Source organism: Ovis aries, chromosome 1, assembly GCF_016772045.2.
Source record: "Ovis aries strain OAR_USU_Benz2616 breed Rambouillet chromosome 1, ARS-UI_Ramb_v3.0, whole genome shotgun sequence".
NCBI lineage: Eukaryota > Metazoa > Chordata > Mammalia > Artiodactyla > Bovidae > Ovis > Ovis aries.
The window spans coordinates 125,061,745-125,089,742 of NC_056054.1; the positions used below are offsets into that span (position 1 = coordinate 125,061,745).

Below are 27,998 nucleotides of genomic sequence, written 5' to 3' on the forward strand. Positions count from 1 at the left end.
TTATGGTTGTTTGGAGCATTCAGTGAATGCTCAGATGTGTGGAGCAATCTGGGGAAATGGGTGCTGTGATTCATGAGTGGCAGTTCGTTAACCAGGCTGAACGTCGTCAGAAGGACAGGTGTCAGGCAAGTGTCTCCGGTGAGGAATGACTTCGTCTGTCTTGCCTTTCCAACTGTGCTCTGAAGAGCACGGAACAGGTGGCCGCGTTCTGCCGCAGTCTGCACGAGATGAAGCCCTCTGACCCGAGCCCGTCCCCCCAGGACTCCACTGGGCCTCAGCTGGCCGCCATGAGACAGCTCACGGACGCCGATAAGCTGCGCAAGGTTATCTGCGAGCTCCTGGAGACAGAGCGCACCTACGTGAAGGTGCGTCTCCCGCCCTCCCTCCTGCGTGCTTCCGGTTGTCACTGAGGGATGCATGCTGGGTGTTTATACACGGATGTCGGCTGATGACAAAGCCAGTCCACGGCCATGAAGGGTGTCTTGTCTCTCCTATGGAACTGGCCTTGATTCTGAATGTTACAGTTTCCTTCCGTGTTTTAGGGAGGCATGCCTATTCTTACAGCAATTCATTGATGGAAATAGCTGATTGATTGACTCTGAAAGGAGATAATGGTGAATATTAAGTGAACCTTCTGACCTTTCTGAATAGGCTGTTGAGCTCATACTAAAATTGAATTCAGTTTTGACAAATTTAAGTAGTGGTATCTTCACAATCTGCTTTGAGTCGAGGCAGAAGGGTATCAGGTCTCTTTTGTGTTATAATTTGTTCTGACATTTAGTTATACTCTCGGAACTAGATCTTGTGTTCCTATATAATTTATAATATATATACAATGGTTGTTTAAAAATGATTAAAGAAGACAGCTTGTAAGTGATACAAACAAACTTTATTTGAAACTTTATTCATGAATTGGACAGTCTTCTTTTGTAGAATTGCAAGATGGGGCAGAAGGCAAGAAGCTTTTATAACAAAGAATCAAGAACAAGGAAGAGAAAAGTAGAAAATATTTAATTGGCTAGGGCCACAAAGTCAACCTTGGTTGGGGTGGAAAGACCCAGAATTGGCTTGGCGTTTGGATATTGGTTGACTAGATATATACTACATTTCTGGTCAAGTGGTGTATTGACAGGGACATAAAAATCATTTAAATTTTGCTTTACTGACATGGCACCCCAGGCAAGAGAGGCTCCATCTGGGGCTTAGAAAGTTATTTCAACACTATATAATCTGCAATATATTCCTATAATGATATAATTAACCTATCTATGATCATTGTATGATCATATACATATGCCTCTGTATAATTATACATATTCCTCTGTATAATTTAGTTATGTCGAGTCTATGTTTCAACTGTGTGATCTATTTTTAATGATCTATCTTAGTCTTTAAGTCAGAGGTTAGCAAGTATGGCCCTTGGGCCAAATCCAGCTCTCTGCTTTTACAAATAAAGTTTTATCGAAACACAGCCACACGCATTGGGCAAAAAGTTCATTTGGGTTTTCCTGTAACATCTCATGGCCATTTTTTTGGCCAACCCAGTATCATTTATACTGCTTTCCTGCTGCAGCAGCAGAATTAAATAGTTGTGACAGAGACCATATGGCTACAAAGCCTGAAATATTTTCAGAAGAGGTTGGCTCACTTCTGCTTCAGTGAACCTCAGTGACCTAAAGACTGAAATATTAGCCTTTGGGACATAATTTTTTTTTTCTTTTAGATTCTTTATAGACTTTCAGATGTGCTAATCGGATATTCTTTTAACCCTTAGGACTTAAACTGTCTCATGGAGAGATACCTAAAACCTCTTCAAAAAGAAACGTTTCTCACCCAGGATGAGGTACGGTGGCTATCATCTGAACTGTAACTTGACCTGGTGATGGGGAAGAATTGAGGACCTCACACAATACTGAGCATTTTGAATTCATTTAGTTGTAATAAATAGGTCAAGTTATTGCCTGGCGAGCTCTTGGCATGCACTCCAAGAGGAAAGAGTTGGCTCACCTTCTGATGGTGGGAGCATTACCATATGGGTAGAAAAACTTTTAAATCAGAAGCAAATGAAGGATCCACACACTAGTGAAACAGGCGGTTGATGACATTGTTTTGCATTTTCCAGCTTGATGTGCTCTTTGGAAATTTAACCGAAATGGTAGAGTTTCAAGTAGAATTCCTTAAAACTCTGGAAGATGGAGTGAGATTGGTACCTGATCTGGAAAAGCTTGAGAAAGTTGATCAATTTAAGGTAAGTCTCTTCCTGAAATAGTGTCAAGCTGCCTCCTAATGTCAGGAGTGAGGTATCCTGTAGGTCCAGTTGAATCTCCTGAAAACATATCACAGGAGGCATTGTTGCTGTGGTATTGGGTCTTCATTGGATATCCAGTGGGGTCAGTTCCTAAAGGGAGTAGGAGAGGGGAATGGACTGTGCTTGCTGGTCTGGCTAAGGTAGAACCAGTGCCATTGATTTCCATTTAACTGGAGTATCTGCTGACTTCTATTTAGGAAGATGCACCTACCTTTTGTTCTGTTTATGTGGGGGCCTTCGACACTTGCTGTTAGCAAAATTCGACTAGCTGTCTTGGTTTTCCGATAAACAAATTAATTTATCTTGTTCTGGGGAACTGGTTAATAGAATTGCTTATCGTTATCCAGGAGGAAGACAGTCTTCCAGCACACAGCGTCCCTGTAGCCTTAATGAGGATTTATGACTAGAGCACTCAGTGAGGGTGCTTACAGCAGGCTTCCTCTTCCTTGGTTGGTTTCCCCTTGCAGAGATTTTCTGCGTTGTGTTTCCAACCAACAAAGCTCATTGATTCATGCACAGTGGTTTTGGCTTATGTGTCACCCTCACAGACATTTAAAAAGGTTAATGGAGGTATAATTGACATACAACCACTGCTTATATTTAAAATTTACAGTTTGATGAAATCTGACATGTGTACACCTCTGAAGCTGTCACCTCAATCAGGATAATGGGCATAATTATCACCCCCTAGTTGTTTTTCCTGTTCTTTTGTGATTCCTCTCTTTTTCTTCTGGCCTCTCAGCCACAGGCAACTGTGTCTGCTTTCTGTTACCATAGATGAGTTTGCATTCTGGAATTTTATATAAATGAAATCATATAGCCCAGACATTTTTTTTATGTGGCCTCTTTTACTGCATAATTATATTGAGTTCCACCCATATTGTTTCATATACCCGTAATTCATACTCTTTAATTGCTGAGTAGTACTTGCATTGTGTGGATGTATCGGTACTATTGATATACTTTGTGATCCTTTCTCCTTTCTTGGGAATTTAGGTTGTTTCCAGCTTTTGGTAATTACAAGTAAAGTTGTTGTGAACATTTGTGTGCAAGTTTTAGTATTAATGTATTAAGAGACCCATGAAATTAAGAGATCCATGGAATTCTCCAGGCCAGAATACTGGAGTGGGCAGCCTTTCCCTTTGCCAGGGGATCTTCCCAACCCAGGGCTCAAACCCAGGATTCCCGCACTACAGGCAGATTCTTTACCAGCTGAGCCATGAATATATGCTTTTATTTCTCATGAATAAATACTTCGGAATGGAGTGGTTGGATCGTATGGAAAGTGTATGTTTAACTTTTTAAGAAGCTGCGGAACTGTTTTCCAGAATGACTGTGCCAGTGTGCAGTTCCACCAGCTGTCCCTCCTCTTCCTTTCAGCAGGGTCAGGTCACTCTTTTTAAACTTAGCCAGTTTAGCAGATATGTGGTGACCCTTCTTTATGGCTTTATTTTAATTTCTCTGATGATATGATGATGAATATCTTTCTTTGTGCTAATTTGCTTTCATTATAGCCTCTTTGGTGAAATGTCTGTTCAGATCATTCACCCATTTATTATCTTGGACTGTTATCTTATTATTGAATCTTTGGAGTTCTTTGAAAATTTTGTGTAGAAGTCTATTACCATATATATGATTTGTAAATATTTTCTTTTGTCATACAATATCTCTCAAAGAGCAGAATTTTTTTTTCAAGTTGATTTCTTTTTTTAAATTGAGTATAGTTGATTTATGTTATGTTAGTTTCAGGTATATAACAAAGTGGTTTAGTTTATAAGTGAAAATCGCTCAGTCGTGTCCAACTCCTGCAACCCCATGGACTGCAAACTGCCAGGCTCCTGTGTCCATGGAATTCTCCAGGCAAGAATACTGGAGTAGGTTGTCATTTCCTTCTCCAGATTTAGTTTATATATAGACATATAAGGAGAAGGCAATGGCATCCCACTCCAATACTCTTGCCTGGAAAATCCCATGGACGGAGGAGCCTGGTAGGCTGCAGTCCATGGGGTTGCTAAGAGTAGGACACGACTTAGCGGCTTCACTTTCACTTTTCACTTTCATGCATTGGAGAAGGAAATGGCAACCCACTCCAGTGTTCTTTCCTGGAGAATCCCAGGGATGGGGCAGCCTGGTGGGCTGCCGTCTCTGGGGTCTCACAGAGTCAGACATGACTGAAGCGACGTAGCATAGACATATAATTGTTTTCAGATTCTTTTCCCTTATAGGTTATTACCATATATTGGGTATAGTTCCCTGTGCTGTGTAGTAGGTCCTTGTTGGCTATTATTTTATGTGTAGTAGTATATATATGTTCATCTCAAGCTCCTAATTTATTCCTCCCCACAGAAGTTTTATTAAAAAAAATTTTTTTTTTGGCTATGCTGCCTGGCATGCAGGCTCTTAATTCCCTAATCAGGGATCAGATCCGCACCCCCCTGCAGTAGAAGCCTGGATTCTTAACCACTTGATCTCCAGGGATGTCCCCAGAAATTTTTGTTTTTCAATGAAATCCAGTTTTTCAAATTTTTTCTTTTCTGGGTCATTCTTTTGGTGTCTTATCTATGAAATCTTTGCCTAAAGCAAGGTCATAAAGTTTTCTCCTAGGGAAGTTTTGTGACTTGGGGACTTATATATTAGTCTCTTATCTGGTGTGATGGGTGAATCAGAGTCAGTTTTTTTGTATATGAATATTTAATTTTCTAGCACTGGGTTTTGAAATGACTGTCTCTCGATCTTTCTCCGCTGAGTAACTTTCGCACTTGTGCTGCCTTGGGCTCAGTTGTCTGCTCAGGTGTGGCCCCGGTACTCTGTGACTGTCTTCTAACAGGTGCGGAAATCCGGCGGTGTCATGTTAGTACCCCTGATAGGTTTGTAGGGTGAGAGGAAGACTATCCTTCGATATATTTTTGTGTGTGTCAGCTCTTCACAGTCCCTCTCTGCAACAGGAGTCATTTAGAATGCACATACACTTTCATACACATAAGCTTATGGGCCTATATTTATATATAGTTCTCTATTTTTATTTGGATATAATTTCAGACTTACAGAAAGGTGACAAGAATAGCGCAAAGAATTCTAAGCTGTCCTTCTCCCACGTTTTCCAAATGTTAACATTTGACCACATTTGCTTTATCCTCTCTCTGGCTACCTAATGTGTGTGTGTGTGTGTGTTGTGTTGTGTTGTGTGTGTCTGTGTGTACAAAAGGTATAATTTTTTCTCCTGAAAGATTTGAGTAAATTACAGGCGTAATACCCCTTTATCTACTAAATATAGTTGTGTTTTTTTTTTTTTTTTTTGTGGAATTACTTGGGTTAGTTCATTTTTTCTCTCCTCAGGATGATTGGTGATACTGTCCATTTGAAATACAGCTTGGCTCGTTGGTAAATTAATTAATAGGACAGTGTTAGACCACCATGATAAGGGCTAGTAGTTTGTCAGTTAATCAAAAAAGTTGCTTACTGTGGAACATGATAAAGATGCATACAGACCTGAAAATGCTTGGTTTTAATCTACAATACCTAACATTCATGGTCTTCATTCAGCGTGCTTTTTCTGTGACATTAGTTCTTTGTGTTTAGATTCTGTTGATCCCTTTAGGTGTGTTTAGCTATCAGAACTGTGATACAAACATGATGGTGTCACAAGCAGAGGTGTTATTCTAGGGAGGGATTAGCGCATGATCCTTTGAGCAAGTTCACTCCAGAGCAGTCACTGTTGTAAATAGCATTTAAGTGGAACCCTCTTCTCCGACCTTCATTTCGCTGATTTCCTGCATAATCTGACAGTCTTCATTCTGACTGTGAGACGTGACAGTTGATGCTCACTGAATGTTCTCGGCCCCAGGGCTGCTCTCTGGCACTTTTGAGTTGGTTTCTCAGTCGGTGTTCATCCCTAAGCCTGTTGCTCTTGGTTTCTGTGATTGCTGTTTCATTTAAATCCTGATGATATATTTGCCAAAAATTAAAAAGCTTGTTAAAAAGGTGCAAATTGTGTTGCATAAAACACTAGCCCTACAACAGGATTAGTAAAAAAAAAAAAAAAAAAAAATTTGGTTCTGAGATCAAATAAGTTTTGGTAAAATTTCCTCTTGGGAATTTGCAGGGTCTGTCAGCCAGTGAGAGGCTCTGTGTGGTCCTGCTGAATAGAAACACAGGGTAAATGCAGTCTTTGTGTGCACACCCGCCATATTTGTGCTCTGAGATTATTTTTTAAGGCTGGAAGAATAAATGAACACGTTAATGTTCTATCTGTGTTTCCTATATGGTAAATGCCTAGTGAATTTATATCAAGTTAAACAAATGAATGACTTGATGTGGCTAAAGTGAGGGGTTACATTTAGAGCTTTTTCTTGCACAACTTGTCTCATTTAATTTTTGGATATGGTTCAAAAGATGACTGTCTGTACAGGGTCAGGGGGATGAGATCTGGGGAGGCGTGTAGCTGAAAAAGTAAAGGAGGAAAAGTAGAACATGTAGGAAATGAATTTAGGCCTCTAATTACCAATTATGTGTGGTTCATAATAAACCTTTGTTTTCTTTTAATTAGACTATCAGAATTTTCCACGTTGTTAATTAAAATAAATTGCATTTTGTGGAACCCAATTTATCACTTGAATCCAAAGTCTTATTTATTTATTTATTTTGGCTTGGGATCCAACTTTAAAATTCTAAACCTAAATAAGCCATACCTCTTTCTGAACTAGACTAGATCAGTGTGAAACCTATAGAAGATATTTTTCTAAGGCCTGTTTCATATATTTATAGAAAATGTGTAGGATAAAAAGTATCCCAGCTGAGCTATATTAAATTCCTAATAGGGAAGAAAGTGAAAGTCGCTCGCTTGTGTCCGACTCTTTGCGACCCCATGGACTGTATAGTCCATGGAATTCTCCAGGCCAGAGTGGGTAGCCTTTCTTTCCCTTCTCCAGGGGATCTTCTGGACACAGGGATCAAACCCAGGTCTCCTGCATTGCAGTGGATTCTTTCCCAGCTGAGCCACAAGGGAAGAAGCCCAACAATGCTGGAGTGGGTAGTCTGTCCCTTCTTTAGTGGATCTTCTTGACTCAGAAGTCAAACCAGGGTCTCCTGCATTGCAAGCAGATTCTTTACAAATCGAGCTGTCAGGGAAGCCCTAATAGGGAAGGCCTCCACCTAGTTTTGATCCGGTTCAGGCAGAGGCTATGGGCTGGGAGATGTTACCTAATTCCCATAAGTGAGTCTGTTTCTCTGTTCTCATCTACTCCTGCTAGAAGAGTATGGTGTTGGAGAGGGTGGAATTAGTGATCAGGGAAAGGTGTTTTCTATTTGGGAGGATTTATGCATTTCTTGCCTTTATTTGGTTTGTCACTTCTACATTCCAACAGAATCTAATGAGGGAATTCAGGAGATTTCTGTCTTTTCCAAAATGCCATATCTACTTTCCCGTTAACAGTCAGACATCCCAGCTCTAGGTCATTGAAAGACACAAGCCAGCAAAACCAGTGACACTGGCTGTGATTACTGTGAGAGCCAAATACAGCGTCTGTTACACGAATAGGTGAGCCCATAGACTTCCCAATAGGCCGTCAGTGAGCAAAGACAGGCGGTGACAGGTGCGAATGGTGCCGATTTGTGGGGAGACTCGGGCAGGTGTGAGCCCCTGGCCCCATCCTGCTGATGTTCCTGGGTGAGGAGGACTGCAAACTAACTGCACTGTTTCTCACTGTGTCCAGAAAGTGCTGTTCTCTCTGGGGGGATCCTTTCTGTATTACGCTGACCGCTTCAAGCTCTACAGTGCCTTCTGCGCCAGCCACACGAAGGTCCCCAAGGTCCTGGTGAAAGGTAAGGCCTAGGAGGCCCGGGGAGCAGGTGGGCATGTTAATTGTCAATTCACATTTGTGTGGCTGACCATGGTCGGGGGCTTTTGGATGGAAATCTAAGAGTCGTTGTTGTGCCAGATAGATATTCCAGCAAGCTACAAGTGAGAGTACACTTGTCTCTTGGTGTCTGTGGGGTATTGGTTTTAGGGTCCCCCATGGACACCAAATTTCCGGGACGCTCAAGTCTCTTATGTAAAATGCGTACTGTTTGCACATAACCTATGCATATTTTCCCATATGTGTGTGTGCTTAGCTGTTCAGTCGTGTCCAAATCTTTTGTAAACCCCTGAACTGTAGCCCGCCAGGCTCCTTTGTCCAGGGATGTTTTCAGGCAAGAATAGTGGAGTAGGCAGCCATTTCCTGCTGTAGGGGATCTTCCCAACCCAGGGATCGAACCCCCAAGTCTCTTTATCACTAGCACCACCAAACATCGCTAGGTTATTTGAAATACCTAAGACAGTATGTGCATGCATGCCAAGTCACTTCAGTCGTGTCCGACTCTTTGCGACCCCATGGACCATAGCCTGCCAAGCTCCTCTGTCCATGGGATTCTCCAGGCAAGAATACTGGAGTGGTCGCCACGTCCTCCTCCAGGGGATCTTCCCACTGCAGGCATCGAACTTATGTCTCCTGCACTGGCTGCTGCTGCTGCTAAGTCGCTTCAGTCGTGTGCGACTCTGTGCGACCCCATAGACAACAGCCCCCCAGGCTCCTCTGTCCCTGGGATTCTCCAGGCAGGAATAATGGAGTGGGTTGCCATTTCCTGCTCCACCCACATTGGCAGGTGGGTTCTTTACCACTAGTGCTACCTGGGAAGCCCTAATATAGTATGTGTGTGCTGTGCTTAGTCGCTCAGTTGTGTCCGACTCATTGCAACCCCGTGGACTATTGCCTGTCAGCCTCGTCTGTCCATGGTGATTCTCCAGGCAAGAATACTCAAGTGGGTTGCGATGCCCTCCTCCAGGGGATCTTCACAACCCAGGGATCAAACCCAGGTTTCCAACATTGTGGGCGGATTCTTTACCATCTGAGCCACCAGGAAGCCCAGTACAGTATAAGTGCCAAGTAAATAGTTGTCGATATGCAGCAAATTGAAGTTTTACCTTTTGGAACTTTCTGGAATTTTTCTCCCAACTGTTTCCTCTTCATCGTTGGTTGGATCCACAATGCAGAACCTGTGGATATAGAATCCTTAGATATGGAGCACTGACTGCACTGAGAAATTAAATGCATTAATATCTTGAATTAATGGTGTTGTCAATTTTCTTATTATGAAAGTTTTGACTCAGCTCTTCAGGGCCAGAATTGATAAGTCAATTTTCCAATTATGCGAAAACATAGGTGATTTAGAAATTCCCTACTTTATTTGTATTTTCATTAATTTCATAATAACCTACCACACTTCATTACCTTTTTGTGTCATTTCATCTTTCCCTCACCGATTTTTGTTCCCAGGTGAGTGATAGTAGTTACCACCATCACTACTAAAATTGCTTCAATTATTTACAAAAGTCCAGCTGTACTCCTGTTTTGCACAGAGAAGAGTAGAGGTTCTATATTGGCAAGCTCCTGTTCCTAAGTGTTCTAAGAAGATGGTGGGTGTTCTGAGAGTCACTAAAAAGCTGTTTCTCTTCCATAGTTCTGCGTGTGACTTGATAGGTTAAGGGACTAGAGAAATATAGCCTTGGTAAACAGTAGAATCTATAGAAAGTTCAGTTTCAAAGGATCTCTGGAAATCAGCCTGCTCTTCCTTTTACACCTTACCAGGTGGCTGCCATGCAAACAACTGCTGAATATGTAAGTAATTTACTTACATTTGTGTTTGCTGCCAAAGAGAACTAGCTTGATTTAATCCCAAACTTATTATAATAAAGATGAATACAACACAGGTCTCTGGATAGCAAAAGATCCTGCCCCAGATAATGACATACTTAATGACATACTTAATGATAGTTCCAGTCCATGCAAAAGAGTTCTGCTTCAGCATAAAAACTTAAAGGGAACCTGGGAATTTCCTTGTCCAGCTATATGACAAGGAAATTGTCCTGCTGTGTGGTTTTATATAAGCTGCACTGGTCACATAGTTCTGTGTATGTATGTCTTTTTAAACTCTAACTGAATGCTGTGTTATGAGAGTGTTAACAATTTCAGAGCACTTTACTCTCTGGTAAAATTATATACTCATCACAGTCCTTAAAGCAGTTTGTGTTATTTTTACTCACTTGATTAAATTCTGCCCCTGTAGATTTTCAAAAATTCAAAATCATTATATTTTGCACCTGAAAAATCATCCCTTAAACCGTTAGGTATGACCCATATTTTTCTGATGGCCCAATGTGCAGATAGAATGAAGAGACCTCTTTGAGAACACGAAGTACCCGCCTGGGCTGCTTTGCAACCACTGCATTCCCAGTGTCCTTTCTCTTCATGGATTTGGTGTCTGGGTCCGTGGAATCTGATTCCTCTTGATGGGCCTTAAAATGGCTGAGAAGATGGTAGTCTTTACAAGGCCTTTCCCCACGACTGCTGTTTTTCTTAATTGAATAAAGAGACTGAGAACTCGCTCTATGATTTCACGATATCCTTTTACAGTCCCTTCTGTTCTTCTTTTCCTTCGGCTGTGCTGGGTCTTCCTTGCTGTGCGAGGACTTTCTCTTGTTGTAGTGAGCAGACTTCTCATTGCAGCGGCTTCATGAGTTGCAGAGCATAGGCTGTGGGTGAGAGGGCTTCAGTAGTTGCAGTGCGTGGGCTCAGAAGTTGTGGCCATGGGGTTAGTTGCCCCTTAGCATGTGGGATCTTCCTTGACCAGGGACTAAACCCATGTCCCTTGCATTGCAGGGTGGATTCTTAACCATTGGACCACCAGGGAAGCCCTATCTTTTGTTCTTAGCTCGCATTCCTAATTTTTGGAGATGGAAATATATTTTATCAGAAGCTTAAAAAAGTATATGCCTACAGTTAGCCATTTTAATATATTGTCCATTCTTCTTCCCATTTTTGCTCTCAGTTCAGCCTCTCTTTCCACCATTTCTTTGGAAAGACAGGACGTGTCTTCCTGACTGTCCACTGGCAGATACCTTTCTGATTGTCTGGGGGCCCACAACTCCCCAGGGCTGATTTTCAGCCTAGCTGGGACACAGATAAAAGCCTAGCTCGTGAGGAAATTGCTGCCTGTGTTACTTTAGGTTGGTTGTATGTTTCCCTCTGAGATAAATCCTGATAGCTGGTAGCACTGCATTAACACAGGACAGATCTTAAAAGGCGTTCCCTGCAGGAGACCAGCACCGCTCCACTTACCCAGCTGCAAGGTACTGCTGCTGCTTTTTTTTCTCTTCCTCTTCTCAAAAGAGGTTCTATCAGCAATGAAATGATTGAAAGATTAGAAGAACTGGGGTAAGCAGTGTTGGAAGATGCAGGCTTTTGTATTATTCAGAGATGGCGAGGCCAACAGATCAGGAGATAATTGCCATCAGAAGTTTCTGGGACTTCCCTAGTGGTCCAGTGGCTAAGGCGCTGCACTTCCAATGCAGGGAACCAGGTTCGATCCCTGGTCAGGGGTCTAGATCCCACATGCCACAGCTAAGAGTTTGTATGCTGCAACCAAAGATCCCAGCACAGCCAAATAAATAATTTTTTTTTATTTAAAAGAAAGATTGTGTGTTATTCACGGTTGCCAAGAGGAGAGGAGAGGGTCACTCAATGCAGGGCCATGAGATGAAGCACCAGGGTCCACCAGGAGGCAGAATGAGTAAAGGGAAGACACAGGCAAGATGCTCTGTTGTGGCATCTGCAGGAAGGAATGGGTGAAGCAGGGCAAGTGGGCCTAGGATTGGCTAAGTTGAGTAATCTCAGCAGGCTCTGGGGTGGGAGAGCTGTCCTGAGTTCTCTGGGACCTGCCTCTGGGATGCTTAGGGCAGGGGCAGTATCAGCCTAGAGTTATAAAAGCCTCACAGGAGAGAGATGGAGGCGGAGGCTCTGGACTGGTTGGTTTATGTGTGAAAGGCATGCTTCCAGTGATTCCTGGGCTGTCTGTAGGGACTGACTCGCTCTAGGACAGGCTCTCCCGGGTCTGTAAGGCCTTTGATGTCAAAATATCAGATTAAGAAGACATTGCAACAGCAACCCTTGAAAACCTCCGTGCGTAGGACTTACAGACTCTGTTATCCCTCAGCTCAGGGGTCATCAGCCTCCGGGATCTAACGCGGGGTTATCTGAGGTGGAACTGATGTAACCATCATAGAGACAAAGTGCACAATAAATGTGCTCGAATCATCCCCAAACCATCCCCTCCTCCCCAATCTCGGGAAAAATGGTCTTCCTCAAAATCAGTCCCTGGTGCCGAAAAAGGTTGGAGACCGCTGCTAACTCATTGGAGCTCTGCTCACTCCTCCTAAATAAACAGAGAAATCTGATGGGCAGGCCTTCTCTGACCACTCAACTGTACTCTCAGTCCTGTGAAAAGGCACCTTGGAATTAGTGAGTGAGGTTGTGAGAAGGTAGTCATTTGGATGTTCTGCTCAGTCTGTATTTAAACTCTTTCAGCCAAGACAGATGCAGCTTTCAAGGCATTCCTAGACGCCCAGAACCCAAAGCAGCAGCACTCGTCCACCCTGGAGTCTTACCTCATCAAGCCCATCCAGAGGATCCTTAAGTATCCACTTCTGCTGAAGGAGCTTTTTGCTCTGACCGACGCAGAGAGTGAGGAACACTACCACCTGGATGGTGAGCCAAGAGCCCCTGAGAACTGCCCCTTGTTCACATCTCTCCCAGAACCTTTAAATGGTCTTTTCATTTATTTCATGACCTGTTTTCCTCCAGTGGCCATTAAGACTATGAACAAGGTTGCAAGTCATATCAATGAAATGCAGAAAATCCATGAGGAATTTGGGGCTGTGTTTGACCAGCTGATCGCTGAACAGACTGGTGAGAAAAAAGAGGTAAGGACCCCTCTTCTGCCCAGCATGCTTGTCCGTATAGCTGGGTTGGTTTGTTTCTTTTTAAGGTGTTATTTATAAGTAAAATAGTAACAATGATAGTGTTTTTGTTGGTGGCATTTTTTTTTGATTGAAGCATAGTTTATTTACAGTATTGTGTTAGTTTCTGATGTGCAGCAAAGTGATGCAGTTTGCATATATATATTCTTTTACAGATTCTTTTCCATTATAGTTTATTACAAGATATTGAATATATTGCCCTGTGCTGTACAGTAAGACCTTGTCATTTATCTATTTCATATGTAGTAGTTTCTATCTGTTAGTTTCAGACTCCTAATTTATCCTTCCCCTTTCCGCTTTGATAACTATAAGTTTGTTTTCTATGTCTCTGAGTCTCTTCTTCTTTCATAGATAAGTTTATTTGTATCATACTTTAGATTCTACATATAGGTGATATCATATGATATTTTTCTTTCTCTGATTTACTTCAATTAGTATGATGACCTCAGGTCCATCCATTTTTGCTGCAAATTGCATTATTTCATTCTTTATTATGGCTAAGTAATAATACACTGGAACAGTATATATATTATATGAGTGTATATATGTGAATATATTAGAGAAGGCAATGGCACCCCACTCCAGTACTCTTGCCTGGAAAATTCCATGGACAGAGGAACCTGGTGGGCTGCAATCCATGAGGTCGCTAAGAGTTGGAGACGACTGAGCGACTTCACTTTCACTTTTCACTTTCATGCACTGGAGAAGGAAATGGCAGCCCACTCCAGTGTTCTTGCCTAGAGAATCCCAGGGACGGGGGAGCCTGGTAGGAGGCCGTCTGTGGGGTCGCACAGAATCACACACGACTGAAGCGACTCAGCAGCAGTAGCAGCATGTGCATATATATGTATACATGTCTTCTTACCCATTCATCTGTCAGTAGACACTTAGGTTGCTTCCGTGTCTTGGTTTTTGTAAACAGTGCTGCTATGAACATTGGGGTGCATATCTCTTCAAATTAGAGTTTTCTCCAGGTATGTGCCTGGAGTGGACTTGCTGGACCATATGGCAATTCTATTTTTAGGTTTTTAAGGAACCTCCAAACTGTTTTCTGTAGTGGCTACACCAACGTACATTCCCACGTTGGTCGAACTTGTAAATGTGAGAGTGAATTTCCGTGACCATGACTTGGACTCTTTCTCTAAACACTGTTAAAGGTCATGGCCGTATCTCCAGAGACCAGACTAATTGACATGTAGTAGGCGCTCAGTGAATATTTATTGAATGAGTGAAAGTTTCAAATGACTCTGAATCTTTTTTTTTTTTAAAGTCTGCCTGAAACTGTGCTTAGAATAAAGAGTCACAGGAGCAGATACACTTGAGAAAAATGTAAAATGAGCTCTAAGTTGTGTCCGAGCCACTGAGGAGAGCTGATGTGAGCACAGTGTGGATAGTACTGAGATGGATCAGACGAAGTGCTGCGGAATGATACTCACCAGTGCCGCTGTGCCCCCTAGTTTGATTGGAGTGTTGTCCTCATTTTCCCTTCTCTCTCAAAAAAGGCGACAAGCCAGCAGGAAACTATGAAGAGAAACTCTCTTGCCGTGATTGGATGGAAGGAAAGGCAGAGGGCTGGCGGGGATAAGACCTGGTTGTTTAGTCTGGAAAAGAAAACAGCCTTCTCTTTTGGAGGTGTAAAGGGTTTTTCTCTAATGGGTTCCCATTTATGTCCTTGGTGAAACAAAAGAAGTTTTGGACTGTAAAAAGATAATTTTCAGAAAAAGGTAAAATCATGACATCTCATAGAGATGTAAAGCGAACAAATATGAAGATGTGTATTTTACTCAGATGATGTGAGGGAACCCGACAGTCAAAATAGAAGGTGTATGTACAAAGTGAAGAAGTGGCGAGATGATTTGTAAATGCAGACAAATTGGTTTTTCCACAGCGGGAGGAATCAATTAAAGTCACTACCAGGCTGGAGAGAATGTACACATTTATCTGTTTCCTGCACCTTGCAAAGGAGTTCAAAGACACGTAGATACGGAGTTGGACTCTGATAGCCCAAGAGGGTGTGCTGTAAAGGCTGCTCAGTTTTCCACTGAAACACGATTTTTATTCACCATGGTATTGCAGAAAGAGTATGTGAATATTCTCTGTCTACCAGGCAGACAATTTAATCTATCAGAATGTGGAAAAGACAGACGTGTCTCTCTGGATTTTGTTTTCATTTTCTTGTAAAATTTTATAGTAAGAAAAATGCACTATGTTTATTAAAGAAAAGAGCAGGCTACAGAAAAAGGCAAGAATTAAAACTACCTACAATCTCAGAACACAAAACTTACCTCTTGATGTTTGGGTGTTTATTTTTTAAAAATATATATTTATTATGTACTTGAATATTGAATATAATTTCATATATGTTCTTGAATATTTTGGAAATTATTTTGTACCTTGAGTTTTTCTATGTTGAACAAAGAATTATTTAATTTTCACATTATTTTAAATGATTCAAAAGGATCATTGAAGTGATTGTGTAATATTTTACTGTGTGGTTGAACAATGACTTGCTTAATTCCTATTGTCAGGTACTTCTCTTGGCTTCATTTGACGACTATGAATAATACTTCGGAATTATAAGGCTTCTATCCTGTACTTTAGTTTATTTCATTTTGACAGAAGTGAATTTTATTGAGTCATGGAAATGAACAATTGCAGTGCATTTCATTATATTCCAAATTGATTTCTGAATTTTAATGATCTTGAGAGTAAAGGACTATTATGCCAAAGACTAGAAGGTAATATGGATAGCAGATTGCAAAGACTTTAGACAAAAAGCTGCATATGATTCACAAGTCAGACTATAAAAGGGCATATGGCTTTGGTGGAACTGCCCAACCTCCAAAATGAAATTCTGTCAACTAAGTAAGAAATCTTTCCAGCAGGGAACAAAGAGATGTAGCGCTATGCAGAACAGTCTCTTGTGAGCAGACATTTTGTTAGGGTAAAAATATGCAAAAGATGAAGGAGGGACCTTTGACCACATACCAGTATTTCATGGTGGGAAAGTCCTATATCAACAGTAGGATGTCTGAAAATCACAAAAATGAAAGCTTGGAGAAGATGCAAAGAGAGCAACAGAAGATTATGTCTTAGCACTATAGGAAGAATAAGAAAGAAAAAGACCACTACCGGGGGCTAGAAGTTTCATAAGCAAAGACATTTGATGACCCAGAGAAAATGACTCAAATCCACTTGATGTCTTTTTTTTCTCCACTGAAAAGAATGGTCTTCAGGCTGGAAAGGATGGAGTGATCTTGAATCCACAAAAGTAAAACCCTAGGGAGAATGGTCCTGGGGAAATAGTGTGTCCTGCGCCAAGATCAGTGATAAGTCTGTAGCAACACTTAGAGAAAGCAGTATTGTTCCCTTAGTGGATACTGCCCTGGGGGTGTGGTTGACTAGTTACTTAATATGAAGAAAGTAATATAATTGCTTATGTTTTTAACCACTGACCATATGACTAATCATATAGCTCACTAGTAATTAGAGTAATTATTATTACTGTAATGATCTTGATCATTATAATGGCAATAGTACCACTCTGTTGTACACTGCCGGCGCTCCATTTCCAGCATTGCGGCCCAGAGTGGTGATTAAATGGCGCCATGCTCGGTGGAGGGCTGCTTGGTGGCTGGCGTATCTAGAAACTCGGTCAGATCGGAAGCAGCAAAATAAACCAGAGCCATCTGTCCTTGAGAAATTCAACATCAAGTTTTCAAATATTCACATTGCTGCTTTGAGGGAGGTCTCAGGCTTGCTTGCTATGGACACAGAGTAAAAGTGAGAGGCTGGTGGGCGAGGGCTCCAGGGAGGCATACTGGGAGAAGACCCTCCCCACAATTGATAGGGTTGCCCAGTGGATGGACCTTGGACTCTGGTTGTTGCAAAGCCTCGTCCTCTGGCATGTTAGCACAGGGAGCCGCATGGAGGGACCAGATGATCCTCGTACCTGTGATTAGGTTGCTCAGTGGGGAGGATGGGATTTTGATAGGCGTGGAAGTGGTCAACAGCTCCAGTGAAAAAGACACACAGGACAATTGTCGGGCACGGACACTGGTGGAATCTGAGGATTATCACGCTTCCCTAAGGAGAAGAGGACCTTGTCCATCTGAGATGGCTTAGCATTTGACCTTTGAGGCTGCAAGAATAGACCTTGCGGTTTCTAAGGACCCCAGAGCTCACATTGTAGAAGCTTAAAGAACAATCTCCCAGCACCTCAGTTGGCTTCTTTTTCCTCCTCTAAAGTGAAATGAAATCTTTGTTAAAATGAGTCAGAAGAAGAAGAAATGAAGTAAAGATTGCACTGCTTCCCAGAAGACCCTTGCTCCAAAGGGACTTAAATTCACAGGTGGCAGTGTCTGTAGTTTCCTGGATCTTTGTCATGGATGACCATTGTTTCCCCTTGGGTAACTATCTATTTGAACACCAAACCTCTGTGATTTTATTCATCAGTTTTGACAGGTCTTTTGTTGTTGAGCTGCTAAGTTGTATTCAACTCTTGCGACCCCATGGACTGTATCTGCCAGGCTCCTCTGTCCATGGGATTTCCCAGGCAAGAATACTGGAGTGGGTTGCCGTTTTGTTCTCCAGGGGATCTTCCCAACCCAGGGATTGAACCGAGCCTCCTGCATTGTGTGGGCGGATTCTTTACTGTTGAGCCACTAGGAAAGCCCTTTGAAAGCTTTACTGCAAGTGAATTTCAGAAGCCCTATTTGTATCTTTTGGCCACCATACTCTTGGAATTCTGATACGCAAACACAGAATAAAGGGAGAAAAGATGACCAGATGGAAGACATTATTTAGAGGCATTTTTCTTGAAGTCATATTGACACCAGGCTGTCGAATTTTAAAATGTCATGAATATCTTGAGTGTTTATGACATTACCCCAGTAAGCTTTGCCCTGGATTTCAGGTTGCAGATCTGAGCATGGGAGACCTGCTGTTGCATACCACCGTCATCTGGCCAAACCCACCTGCCTCGCTGGGCAAGTGGAAAAAGGAGCCCGAATTGGCAGCGTTTGGTATGTGTCACCAAAGGGCTTGGAGGGGCAGAGGGAGGCTGGCTTATTTTTTGAAATAAGTTAACATTTCTTTTCCAAGACACAGTTTATTAAAGTATAATCACGTAAGTTATCTGCATTGTCTTCTTGATGTGGCCACTAGCATGTCACCAATACTAAATTACACCTTCCAGCTAAGTACAACCAACATGGCCCCCCCTGTTGTGTTATGTCTCACCCGGGTGTAGACACATAGGCAGGAAAAGATGTTTTTTAAGCTGCTTCTCCGAATATCATTTGAAAATGATGAAAGAAAAATCCACACATCAAAACTGTCTCTGTATCTGAGCCCCCCAGTCTGAGATCTTTTGTTCTCTCCCTGACTCTGTGTTGCTGTTTGTGATGCCTGGGTTCAGGGCATGGTTCTCAGCTCATCTGTGTTGGCACCACTGGGTGCCTTGATCAGTTGTAAGGTGCTTGTCAGTCACACTGGTATTATGAAGGATTATTTTCTTTTATTTATTTTGAATTGAAGGATGATTGCTTTATGATATTGTGTTGGTTTCTGCCACGTTGTTGTTCATGACTGTTGCCTGGTCGTGTCAGACTCTTTGCGCCCCTGTGGACTGCAGCACGCCAGGCCTCCCTGTCCATCACCATCTCCCAAAGTTTGCCCAAGTTCATGTCCATTGCATCCATCAATATGAATCAGCCATAGGTATACATATGTCCCCTCCCTCCCACATTCCACCTCTCTAGGTTGTCACAGAGTCTCGATTTGAGTTCCCTGAGTCAAGGATTATTTTGTCAATAAACTAGTTCTGATGGATGTAGTTGCCACAATTAGAACTCTCATGTTGTTTTACTGGAAAATGCTTTTTTGAAAGAGAAAAACTGCGAGTTAGCCCACTGTACATAATTCAGGAAATATGGCTCATTGTGTGTAAATGCTTGCACAGCATGAGTGTTGTTCTTGAGTATAAAATGATCAGCCGTGATCAGCGACCAGTATTCTTGCTTTTGTTTTAGGCTGTGTCATTTCTTAGCCTCCCCCTAGAAGATTCATAGGCGAGCAATAGTATAAATGAAATCTAATATTAATATTTCCATTCACCTTCCTTCTCTTATCTTTCTTTGGATGGAAGAGGGAAAGTTTTGCTGTTTACTTTTTTTTTTTAATTTTGTTTTTTAAATTTTATTTTTTTAAATTAAAAGATAATTGTTTTATAGGATTTTGTTGTTTTCTGTCAAACCTCAACATGAATCAGCCATAGTTATACATGTGTCCCCTCCCTTTTGACCCTCCCTTCCATCTCCCTCCTCATCCAACCCGTCTAGGTTGATACAGAGCCCCTGTTTGAGTTTCCTGAGCCATACAGCAAATTCCCATTGGCTATCTATTTTACATATGGTGATGTAAGTTTCCATGTTACGCTTTCCATATATCTCACCCTCTTCTCCCTTCTTCCCGTGTCTATAAGTCTATTCTCTATGTCTGTTTCTCCACTGCTGCCCTGTAAATAAGTTCTTCAGTACCATTTTTCTGGATTCTGTATATATGCATTAGAATATGATATTTATCTTTGTCTTTCTGACTCACTTAACTCTGCATAATAGGCTCTAGGTTCATCCACCTCATCAGAACTGACTCAAAGGTGTTGCTTTTTATGGCAGAGTAATATTCCATTGTGTATATGTACCACAACTTCTTTATCCATTCATCTGTCGATGGGCATCTAGATTGCTTCCATGTTCTAGCTGTTGTAAATAGTGCTGCAATGAACAATGGGATACATGTGTCTTTTTCAATTTTGGTTTCCTCAGGATATATACCTAGGAGTGGGATTGCTGGGTCATGTGGTGGTTTTATTCCTAGTTTTTTAAGGAATTTCCATACCGTCTTCCATAATGGCTGTATCAGTATACATTCCCACCAACAGTGGAAAAGCGTTCCCTTTTCTCCACACCCTCTCCAGCATTTATTGTTTGTAGACTTTTTGATGATGGCTATTCTGACTGGTGTGAGGTGATATCTCATTGTAGTTTTGATTTGCATTTCTCTAATAATGAATGATGTTGAGCATCTTTTCATGTGTTTGTTAGCCATCTGTATGTCTTCTTTGGAGAAATGTCTGTTTAGGTCTTTTTCCCCACTATTTGATTGAGTTGTTTGTTTTTCTAGCATTAAGTTGTATGAGCTGCTTGTATATTTTGAAAACTAATCCTTTGTCAGCTGTTTCATTTGTTATTGTTTTCTCCCGTTCTGAGGGTTGTCATTTCACTTTGCTTGTAGTTTCCTTTGCTGTGCAAAAGTTTTTAAGTTTAATCAGGTCTCACTTGTTTACTTTTGTTTTTATTTCCATTACTCTAGAAGGTGAACCATAGAGGATCTTGCTTTGATTTATGTCATCAAATGTTCTGCCTATGTTTTCCTCTAGGAGTCTTAATAGTTTCTGGTCTTCCATTTAGGTCTTTAATCCATTTTGAGTTTATCTTTGTGTGTGGTGTTAGGAAGTGTTCTGATTTCATTCTTTGACATGTAGCTGTCCAGTTTTCCCAGCACCATTTACTGAAGAGGTTGTCTTTGCCCCATTGTATATTCTTGCTTCCTTTGTCAAAAATAAGGTATCCATGAGTGCATGGGTTTATTTCTGGGCTTTCTATCTTGTTCCATTGGTCTATATTTGTTTTTGTGCCAGTGCCATACTGTCTTGATAACTGTAGCTTTGTAGTATAATCTGAAGTCAGGAAGGTTGATTCCTCCAGCCCCGTTCTTCTTTCTCAGAACTGCTTTGGCTATTCAGGGTCTTTTGTGGTTCCTTCCATATGAATTGTGAAATTTTTTGTTCTCATTCTGTGAAAAATGTCATTGGTAATTTGATAGGGATTGCATTGAATCTGTAGATTGCATTTGGTAGTATAGTCATTTTCACAATATTGATTCTTCTACCCAGGAACTTGGAATATCTCTACATCTGTTTATGTCATCTTTGATTTCTTTCATCAGAGGCTAATAATTTTCTGTGTACAGTTCTTTTGCCTCCTTAGGTAAGTTTATTCCTAGATATTTAATTCTTTTTGTTGCAGTGGTGAATGGGATTGATTCCTTAGTTTCTCTTTCTGATTTTTCATTGTTAGTATATAGAAATGCAAGTGATTTCTGTGTATTGATTTTTGTATCCTGCAACTTTGCTGAATTCACTAATTAGCTCTAGTAATTTTCTGATACTATCTTTAGGGCTTTCTCTGTACAGTATCGTGTCATCTGTAAACAGTGAGTGCTTTACTTCTTCTTTTCCAAACTGCATTCCTTTTATTTCTTTTTCTTCTCTGATTGCTGTAGCTAGGATTTCAGACTTCCAGAAATATGTTGAATAATAGTGGTGAAAGTGGACACCCTTGTCTTGTTCCTGATCTTAGGGCAAATGCTTTCAGATTTTCACCATTGAGAAAAATGTTTGCTATAGGTTTATCATAGATGGCCTTTACTATGTTGAGGTAGGTTCCTTCTACGCCCATTTTTTGAAGAGTTTTAATCATAAATGGGTGCTGAATTTTGTCAAAGGCTTTTTCTGCATCTATTGAAATTATCATATAGTTTTTATCTTTCAATTTGTTAACATGGTGTATCACACTGACTGATTTGCATTTATTGAAGAATCCTTGCATCCTTGGAATAAACCCAGCTTGATCATGGTGTATGAGCTTTTTGATGTGTTGCTGAATTCTGTTTGCTAACATTTTATTGAGGATTTTTGCACTATGTTCATCAGTGATGTTAGCCTGTAGTTTTCTTTTTTTGTGTTGTCTTTGTCTGGTTTTGGTATCAGGGTGATGGTAGCCTCATAAAGTGAGTTTGGAAGTGTTCCTTCCTCTGCAATTTTTTTGAAAGAATTTTAGAAGAATAGGCATTAGCTCTTCTATAAATCTTTAATAGAATTCTCCTGTGACGCCATCTGGTCCTGGACTTTTGTGTTTTGGAAGATTTTTGATCACAGCTTCCGTTTCAGTGCTTGTAGTTGGGTTGTTCATAATTTCTATTTCTTTCTGGTTCAGTCTTAGAAGATTGAACTTTTCTAAGAATCTGTCCATTTCTTTAGAATATCCATTTTATTGCCATACAGTTGTTCATAGCAGTCTCTTATAATCTTTTGTATTTCTGCATTGTCTGTTGTAACCTCTCCTTTTTCATCTCTAATCTTGTTTATTTGATTCTTCTCTCTCTTTTTCTTGATGAGTCTGGCTAAAGGTTTGTCAGTTTTGTTTATCTTCTCAAATAACCAGCTTTTAGTTTTATTAATCTTTACTATTGTTTCTTTCATTTCTTTTTCATTTCTTTCTGCTCAGATCATTATGATTTCTTTCTTTTTACTAATTTTTGGGTTTTTACATTCTTTTTCCAGTTGTTTTAGGTGTAAAGTTAGATTGTCTATTTGATGTTTTTCTTGTTTCTTGAGGTAGGATTGTATTGCTATTAACTTCCCTCTTAGGACTGCTTTTGCTGCATCTCATAGGTTTTGAGTTGTCATGCTTTCATTGTTATTTGTTTCTAGAAATTTTTTGATTTCCCTTTTGATTTCTTCAGTAATCTGTTGGTTATCTAGAAACATGCTGTTTAATCTCCATGTGTTTGTGTTTCTTACATTTTTTCCCCTTGTAACTGATATCTAGTTTCATAGCATTGTGATCAGGAAAAATGCTTGATACGAATTCAATTTTCTTAAATTTACTGAACTTTGATTTGTGACCCAAGATGCTGTCTATCGTGGAGAATGTTCCGTGTGCACTTGAGAAGAAGGTGCATTCTTCTGCATTCGAATATTGGTGTGTTTGATATTGTCCCAGAGGTCTCTGAGACTATCCTCAGTTCTTTCCATTCTTTTTACTTTATAAGTTATTTCCACCATTTTATCTTCCAGCCCACTGATTTGTTCTTCTGCTTCAGATATTCTACTATAGATTCCTTTTAGAGTATTTTTAATTTCAGTAATTGTGTTGTTTGTCTCTGTATGTTTATTCTTTAATTCTTTGTTAATTGATTGTTACGTTTTCTCCATTTTGTTTTCATGAATTTTGATCATCTTTACTATCATTATTTGAATTCTTTTTCAGGTAGTTTGCCTATTTCTTGTTCATTTATTTGGATTTCTGTGTTTCTAGTTTGTTCCTTCATTTGTGTAGTATTTCTCTGCCTTTTCTTTTCTTTCTTTTTTTTTTTTTTTTTAACTTATTGTGTTTGAGGTCTCCTTTTCCCAGGCTTCAAGGTTGAATTCTTTATTCCTTTTGATTTATGCCCTCCTAAGGTTGGTCCAGTGGTTTGTGTAAGCTTCCTGTAGGGTGAGATTTGTGCTGAGTTTTTTTGTTTGCTTGTTTTCCCTCTGATGTGCAAGGCTGAGTGAGGTGGTGATCCTGTCTGCTGATGATTGGACGTGTATTTTTGTTTTGTTTGTTGTTTAGATGAGGTGTCCTGCACAGGGTGCTACTGGTGGTTGGGTGATGCTGGATCTTGTATTCAAGTGGTTTCCTTTGTGTGAGGTCTCACTATTTGATACTCCCTACAGTTAGTTTTCTCGTAATCTAGGGTCTTGGAGTCAGTGCTCCCACTCCAAAGGCTCAGGGCTTGATTTCTGATCAGGAATGAAGATTCCACAAGTGGGTTTTTATGGCCTTAAGTGAGATAAAACAGATACCCCAAAATGAGAAACCAAACATGAACCCCAAACAAATGGTAGCTACAAAATCAGGCAAATAATAACTTACATATACATATACACCCATTAGCAAAGTCAAAACAGTCCAACAAATGTAAAGTGCAATAGATTGACCTGGTGAACACAGGAAACCCAAAATTATATGTACCAGTTAAGAACAAAACTAACCAAAGCACAAACTGGAAAAAATTAATAACAAAAACTGAAGCACGGTGCCAATTGAGGAATAAAGCTATGAAAATAAAGCTAACAAATATGTTGAGAGGAAAGGAAAGAAGGAAAAAAGGAATAGCTATGCAAAGTTAAATAGAGGCAGATAAAGAAGATTTATGGACAGTTATGACCAACCTAGACAGCAACCTAGACAGCATAGATCATGGCATCTGGTCCCATCACTTCATGGCAAATAGATGGGGAAACAGTACAAACAGTGGCTGACTTTATTTTTCTGAGCTCCAGAATCACTACAGATGATGACTGAAGCCATGAAATTAAAAGACGCTTACTCCTTGGAAGGAAAGTTATGACCAACCTAGGTAGCCTATGAAAAAGCAGAAACATTACTTTGCCAAAGAAGGTCCGTCTAGGACCTTCAAGGCTATGGTTTTTCTAGTGGTCATGTGTGGATAGGAGAGTTGGACTGTAAAGAAAACTGAGTGCCGAAGAATTGATGCTTTTGAAAGGTGGTGTTGGAGGAGACTCTTGAGAGTCCCTTGGACTGCAAGGAGATCCAACCAGTCCATCCTAAAGGAGATCAGTCCTGGGTGTTCACTGGAAGGACTGATGTTGAAGCTGAAACTCCAACCCTTTGGCCACCTGATGCTAAGAGCTGACGTGTTTGAAAAGACCCCAATGCTGGGAAAGATTGAGGGCAGGAGGAGAAGGGGATGACAGAGGATAAGATGGTTGGATGGCATCACCAACTCTATGGACATGGGTTTCGATGAACCCCGGGAGTTGGTGATGGATAGGGAGGCCTGGCCTGCTGTGGTTCATGGGGTCACAAAGAATCAGACACGACTGAGTGACTGAACTGAACTGAATATATATTAAAGATTAACTGCAAGGTGAAAAGCAATAGGAAAAGGAATACAATAGGAAAAGCAGACAAAGGAATAAATGTAGAAAAAATAATAATAGGTTTAAAAAATTAAGAATTAAAAAAAAGAGAGAAAAAGGAAAACTCCACAGAACTGCAAAACCCCAAAGTAGAGGCAGAGTTTATAAAAACAACAAAAAGTGTGGCAAAAAAAAAAAAAAGGCTCAAAAGCTTAGTTAGATTTCATAGTGCCAGTAAAATTGACAGCTACAACAGAAGGGGGAAAAAGAGAAAAAAAAATCCTGAAGAATCAATAGAACAAGTCAAAACAGAAGAATAATAAATGTTTTTCTTGTCACTGCTGTCAGAGTCCTTTCCCTCGCTGGGGGTCCCAGTCCACCTCACCTCCCCAGGAAGCCCTCTAGCACTGTGCTGATCTCTGGATCTGCTGTGGGGGCAGCTCAGATGCTAATCTGGTCCTACTCCTGTGTGTTCTTCCCTCCAATGTCCACAGCTATCAGAACTAGTGCGTTTTCTTTTGTGGGAGCTCTCAATGTCCTTTTATATATTCCATAGACACAGAGTCTGCCTAGTTGATTGTGTGGATTTAATCTGCAGCTTGTACAGCTTGTGGGAATGTTTGGGTCTTCTTCCTTAGTCACACTGCCCCTGGGTTTCAATTGTGGTTTTATTTCCAACTCTGCATGTGGGTCGTCCACTGGGGTTTGCTCCTGCCCTGGAAGACTTGGGTGTGCCCCATGGGGGCCAGCTGTGGAGGTGGTGCAGCTGCTTGGCTCACAGGGGTTCTGGCAGCACCAGGTGGGCAGCAGGAAATATAGTGCTCTAAAAGGGTATGGAAACCAGTATTGGCCAGTACGCTCTAGGATTCTTGCCTGGAGAACCTCCCTGACAGAGAAGCCTGGCAGGCCACAGTCTACAGGATCGCAAAGAGTTAGACACGACCGGAGTGACCCTACGTGCATAGGCACGAGACTTTTTTTGCCTGTGGCAGCTCTGCCCCGGTGAGAGCTGATGAGCATGAAGGTGGTGCAGCTGCCTGGCTTGTGGGGACCCTGGTGGCGCCAAGTGTGCAGGAACACAGACTACCTCTGCCACAGGAGTTATGGCGCTATCAGAGTCCTTTCCCAAGCCTCTTGTACCTGATGATCAGAATGCTTCTTTGGCCAGTCTTTCCCCATAGCTCCACAAGTTCAGACACTTAGAGGGTTTCCTTGCCTGGGGTCCTTCTCTGTTGTTGGGTGCATCAGGCGCAAAGAGGGGCCCCCGGGCTGGGGTCCTACTCTGTAGTTTGGTGTGTCAGGCACTCAAACAGGCACCCTTGGTGGGGTCCTACTCTCTAGTTCAGTGCCTCAGGTGTTTGATGGGCCAGCCTCTCTGTTCAGCAGCTGGCCTGTTGGCGGGGAGAGGCTGTGGTGATGGCCACCCCCCTACGCTGACTCAGCAGTATTGCCTTGCTTCCATGGCTGCCTGGCTTTCCTACACAGGCATTTCCCACCACAATCTCCTCCCTCACATCCCCTCCATCTGTCTCTCCGCAGTCAACAGCAGTCCTCGCCCTGCTCCACAGAGAGCAGGATCGCTCCACAATCCCTAAACTCCAGCTCCCAGCCGCTGCACCTTCCAGGGGACCTGCGTCCCTGTCTGGGGTATGCATGGCTGTGGAAGGAGTGTCTGCTTCTCATTCCATTTAGGCTGCTGCAGATCAGCTGTTTCACTCTCACCCTTAAATGTTTCTCCTCCGACTTAGACAATTGCCCTGATGCGGGGATTGGACCCCTGCCTCAGTTCCCCCACCCGCCAAGGGCAGGTCCAGTCCCTCTAACACTCCTGTTTTTCCCCCTAGTTCCTTCCTCCTACCGAGTTTTGCATGGTTCTATATATTCTTTTCTGCTGGTCAGGTACTCCTGGCCGCTCTCAGCTGGTGTTCTGCAGGCACTTCTGTGTCTGAAGGTGTGTTCCTGATGTATATGTGGAGAGGGATGAACTCCACATCCACCAACTCCTCCGCCATCTTGTTCTCTCTGTTTACTGCTTTTTAAACTGAACTCTTCTTTTCTTGTATGATGTGAACAGCTCATCCCCAAGTGGAACATCCCAGTGGTATTAAAATCAGAATGTCTAATACAAAGATTAATTGCATTTCCTAATTAGATCCTTCAGCCTTCATTGAAAACCTTAGTGATATCCCTAAAAATTCCAAAGAGCCATTATTGTAGCTGTTGATGCCATCTAATTGAAAGTAATAGCATATAAGTGTAAAGGAAAAACATGTTACTAAGTATGATAGTCAAAGGAGTTAGTGGGGTAGTTTTACATGCTGGCGGTTTTTGATAGGAGTGGGTATTTCTGGCAGGGGGAGGGATACTGTTTGGTTCATTTCCCATCCTTCATAGTTCTGTTTCTAATATGGCAGTTTCTCCCTTTCTTTTTTTTAAAGTGTTTATTTATTTTTTTCTGCGCTGGGTCTTTGCTGCTGTGCAGGCTTTCTCTCTAGCTGTGGAGAGCAGGGGCTGCTCTCTAGTTGCAGTGCGTGGGTTTCTCATTGTGGCGGCTTCTCTTGTTGCAGAGCACGGGCTCTAGGGCGTGCAGGTTTCAGTATCTGCAGCTCCCAGGCTCTAGAGCGAAGGCTCAATCCTTGTGGCACGTGGCCTAAGGAGTTCCTTGGCATGTGGAATCTTCCTGGACCAGAGATTGAACCCGTGTCCCCTGCACTGGAAGGCAGATCCTTATCCACTGTGCGGAGAGGTCTGGGAGCTTTCTGATACTTCTTAGTAGGTCATTTATGGGATGTAGGATTCTGAAGGAAACGACCTAAACCATCTCTCTCCCTGTCTGTGATTCTGGACCCAGATGAACCATACCAGAGGTTAGCATTGAAAATTTTCATACCTATCTCCTATATTTTACAGATTCCCTGCTGATAGAGCCACTTCCCTGGTGGCTCAGACGGTAAAGCATCTGTCTACAATGTGAGAGACCTGGGTTCGATCCCTGGGTCGGGGAAGATTCCCTGGAGAAGGAAATGGCAACCCACTCCAGTACTCTTGCCTTGAAAACCCCATGG

At 41.6% G+C, this 27,998-nt stretch overlaps 1 protein-coding gene across 8 annotated transcripts in view; it reads left to right on the forward strand.

The window, feature by feature from the left end:
* TIAM1 (TIAM Rac1 associated GEF 1) overlaps positions 1 to 27,998 on the forward strand; it is a 461,928-nt gene that overhangs the window by 418,036 nt on the left and 15,894 nt on the right. For all 8 annotated transcript variants that reach the window (XM_060403824.1, XM_042229680.1, XM_042229684.1 and 5 more), the window contains 7 exons: positions 186 to 365; positions 1,775 to 1,843; positions 2,123 to 2,248; positions 8,020 to 8,128; positions 12,709 to 12,888; positions 12,985 to 13,103; positions 18,076 to 18,184. In XM_060403824.1, coding sequence (XP_060259807.1) covers positions 186 to 365; positions 1,775 to 1,843; positions 2,123 to 2,248; positions 8,020 to 8,128; positions 12,709 to 12,888; positions 12,985 to 13,103; positions 18,076 to 18,184 — 892 coding nt within the window. The remainder of the gene's footprint in view (positions 1 to 185; positions 366 to 1,774; positions 1,844 to 2,122; positions 2,249 to 8,019; positions 8,129 to 12,708; positions 12,889 to 12,984; positions 13,104 to 18,075; positions 18,185 to 27,998) is intronic.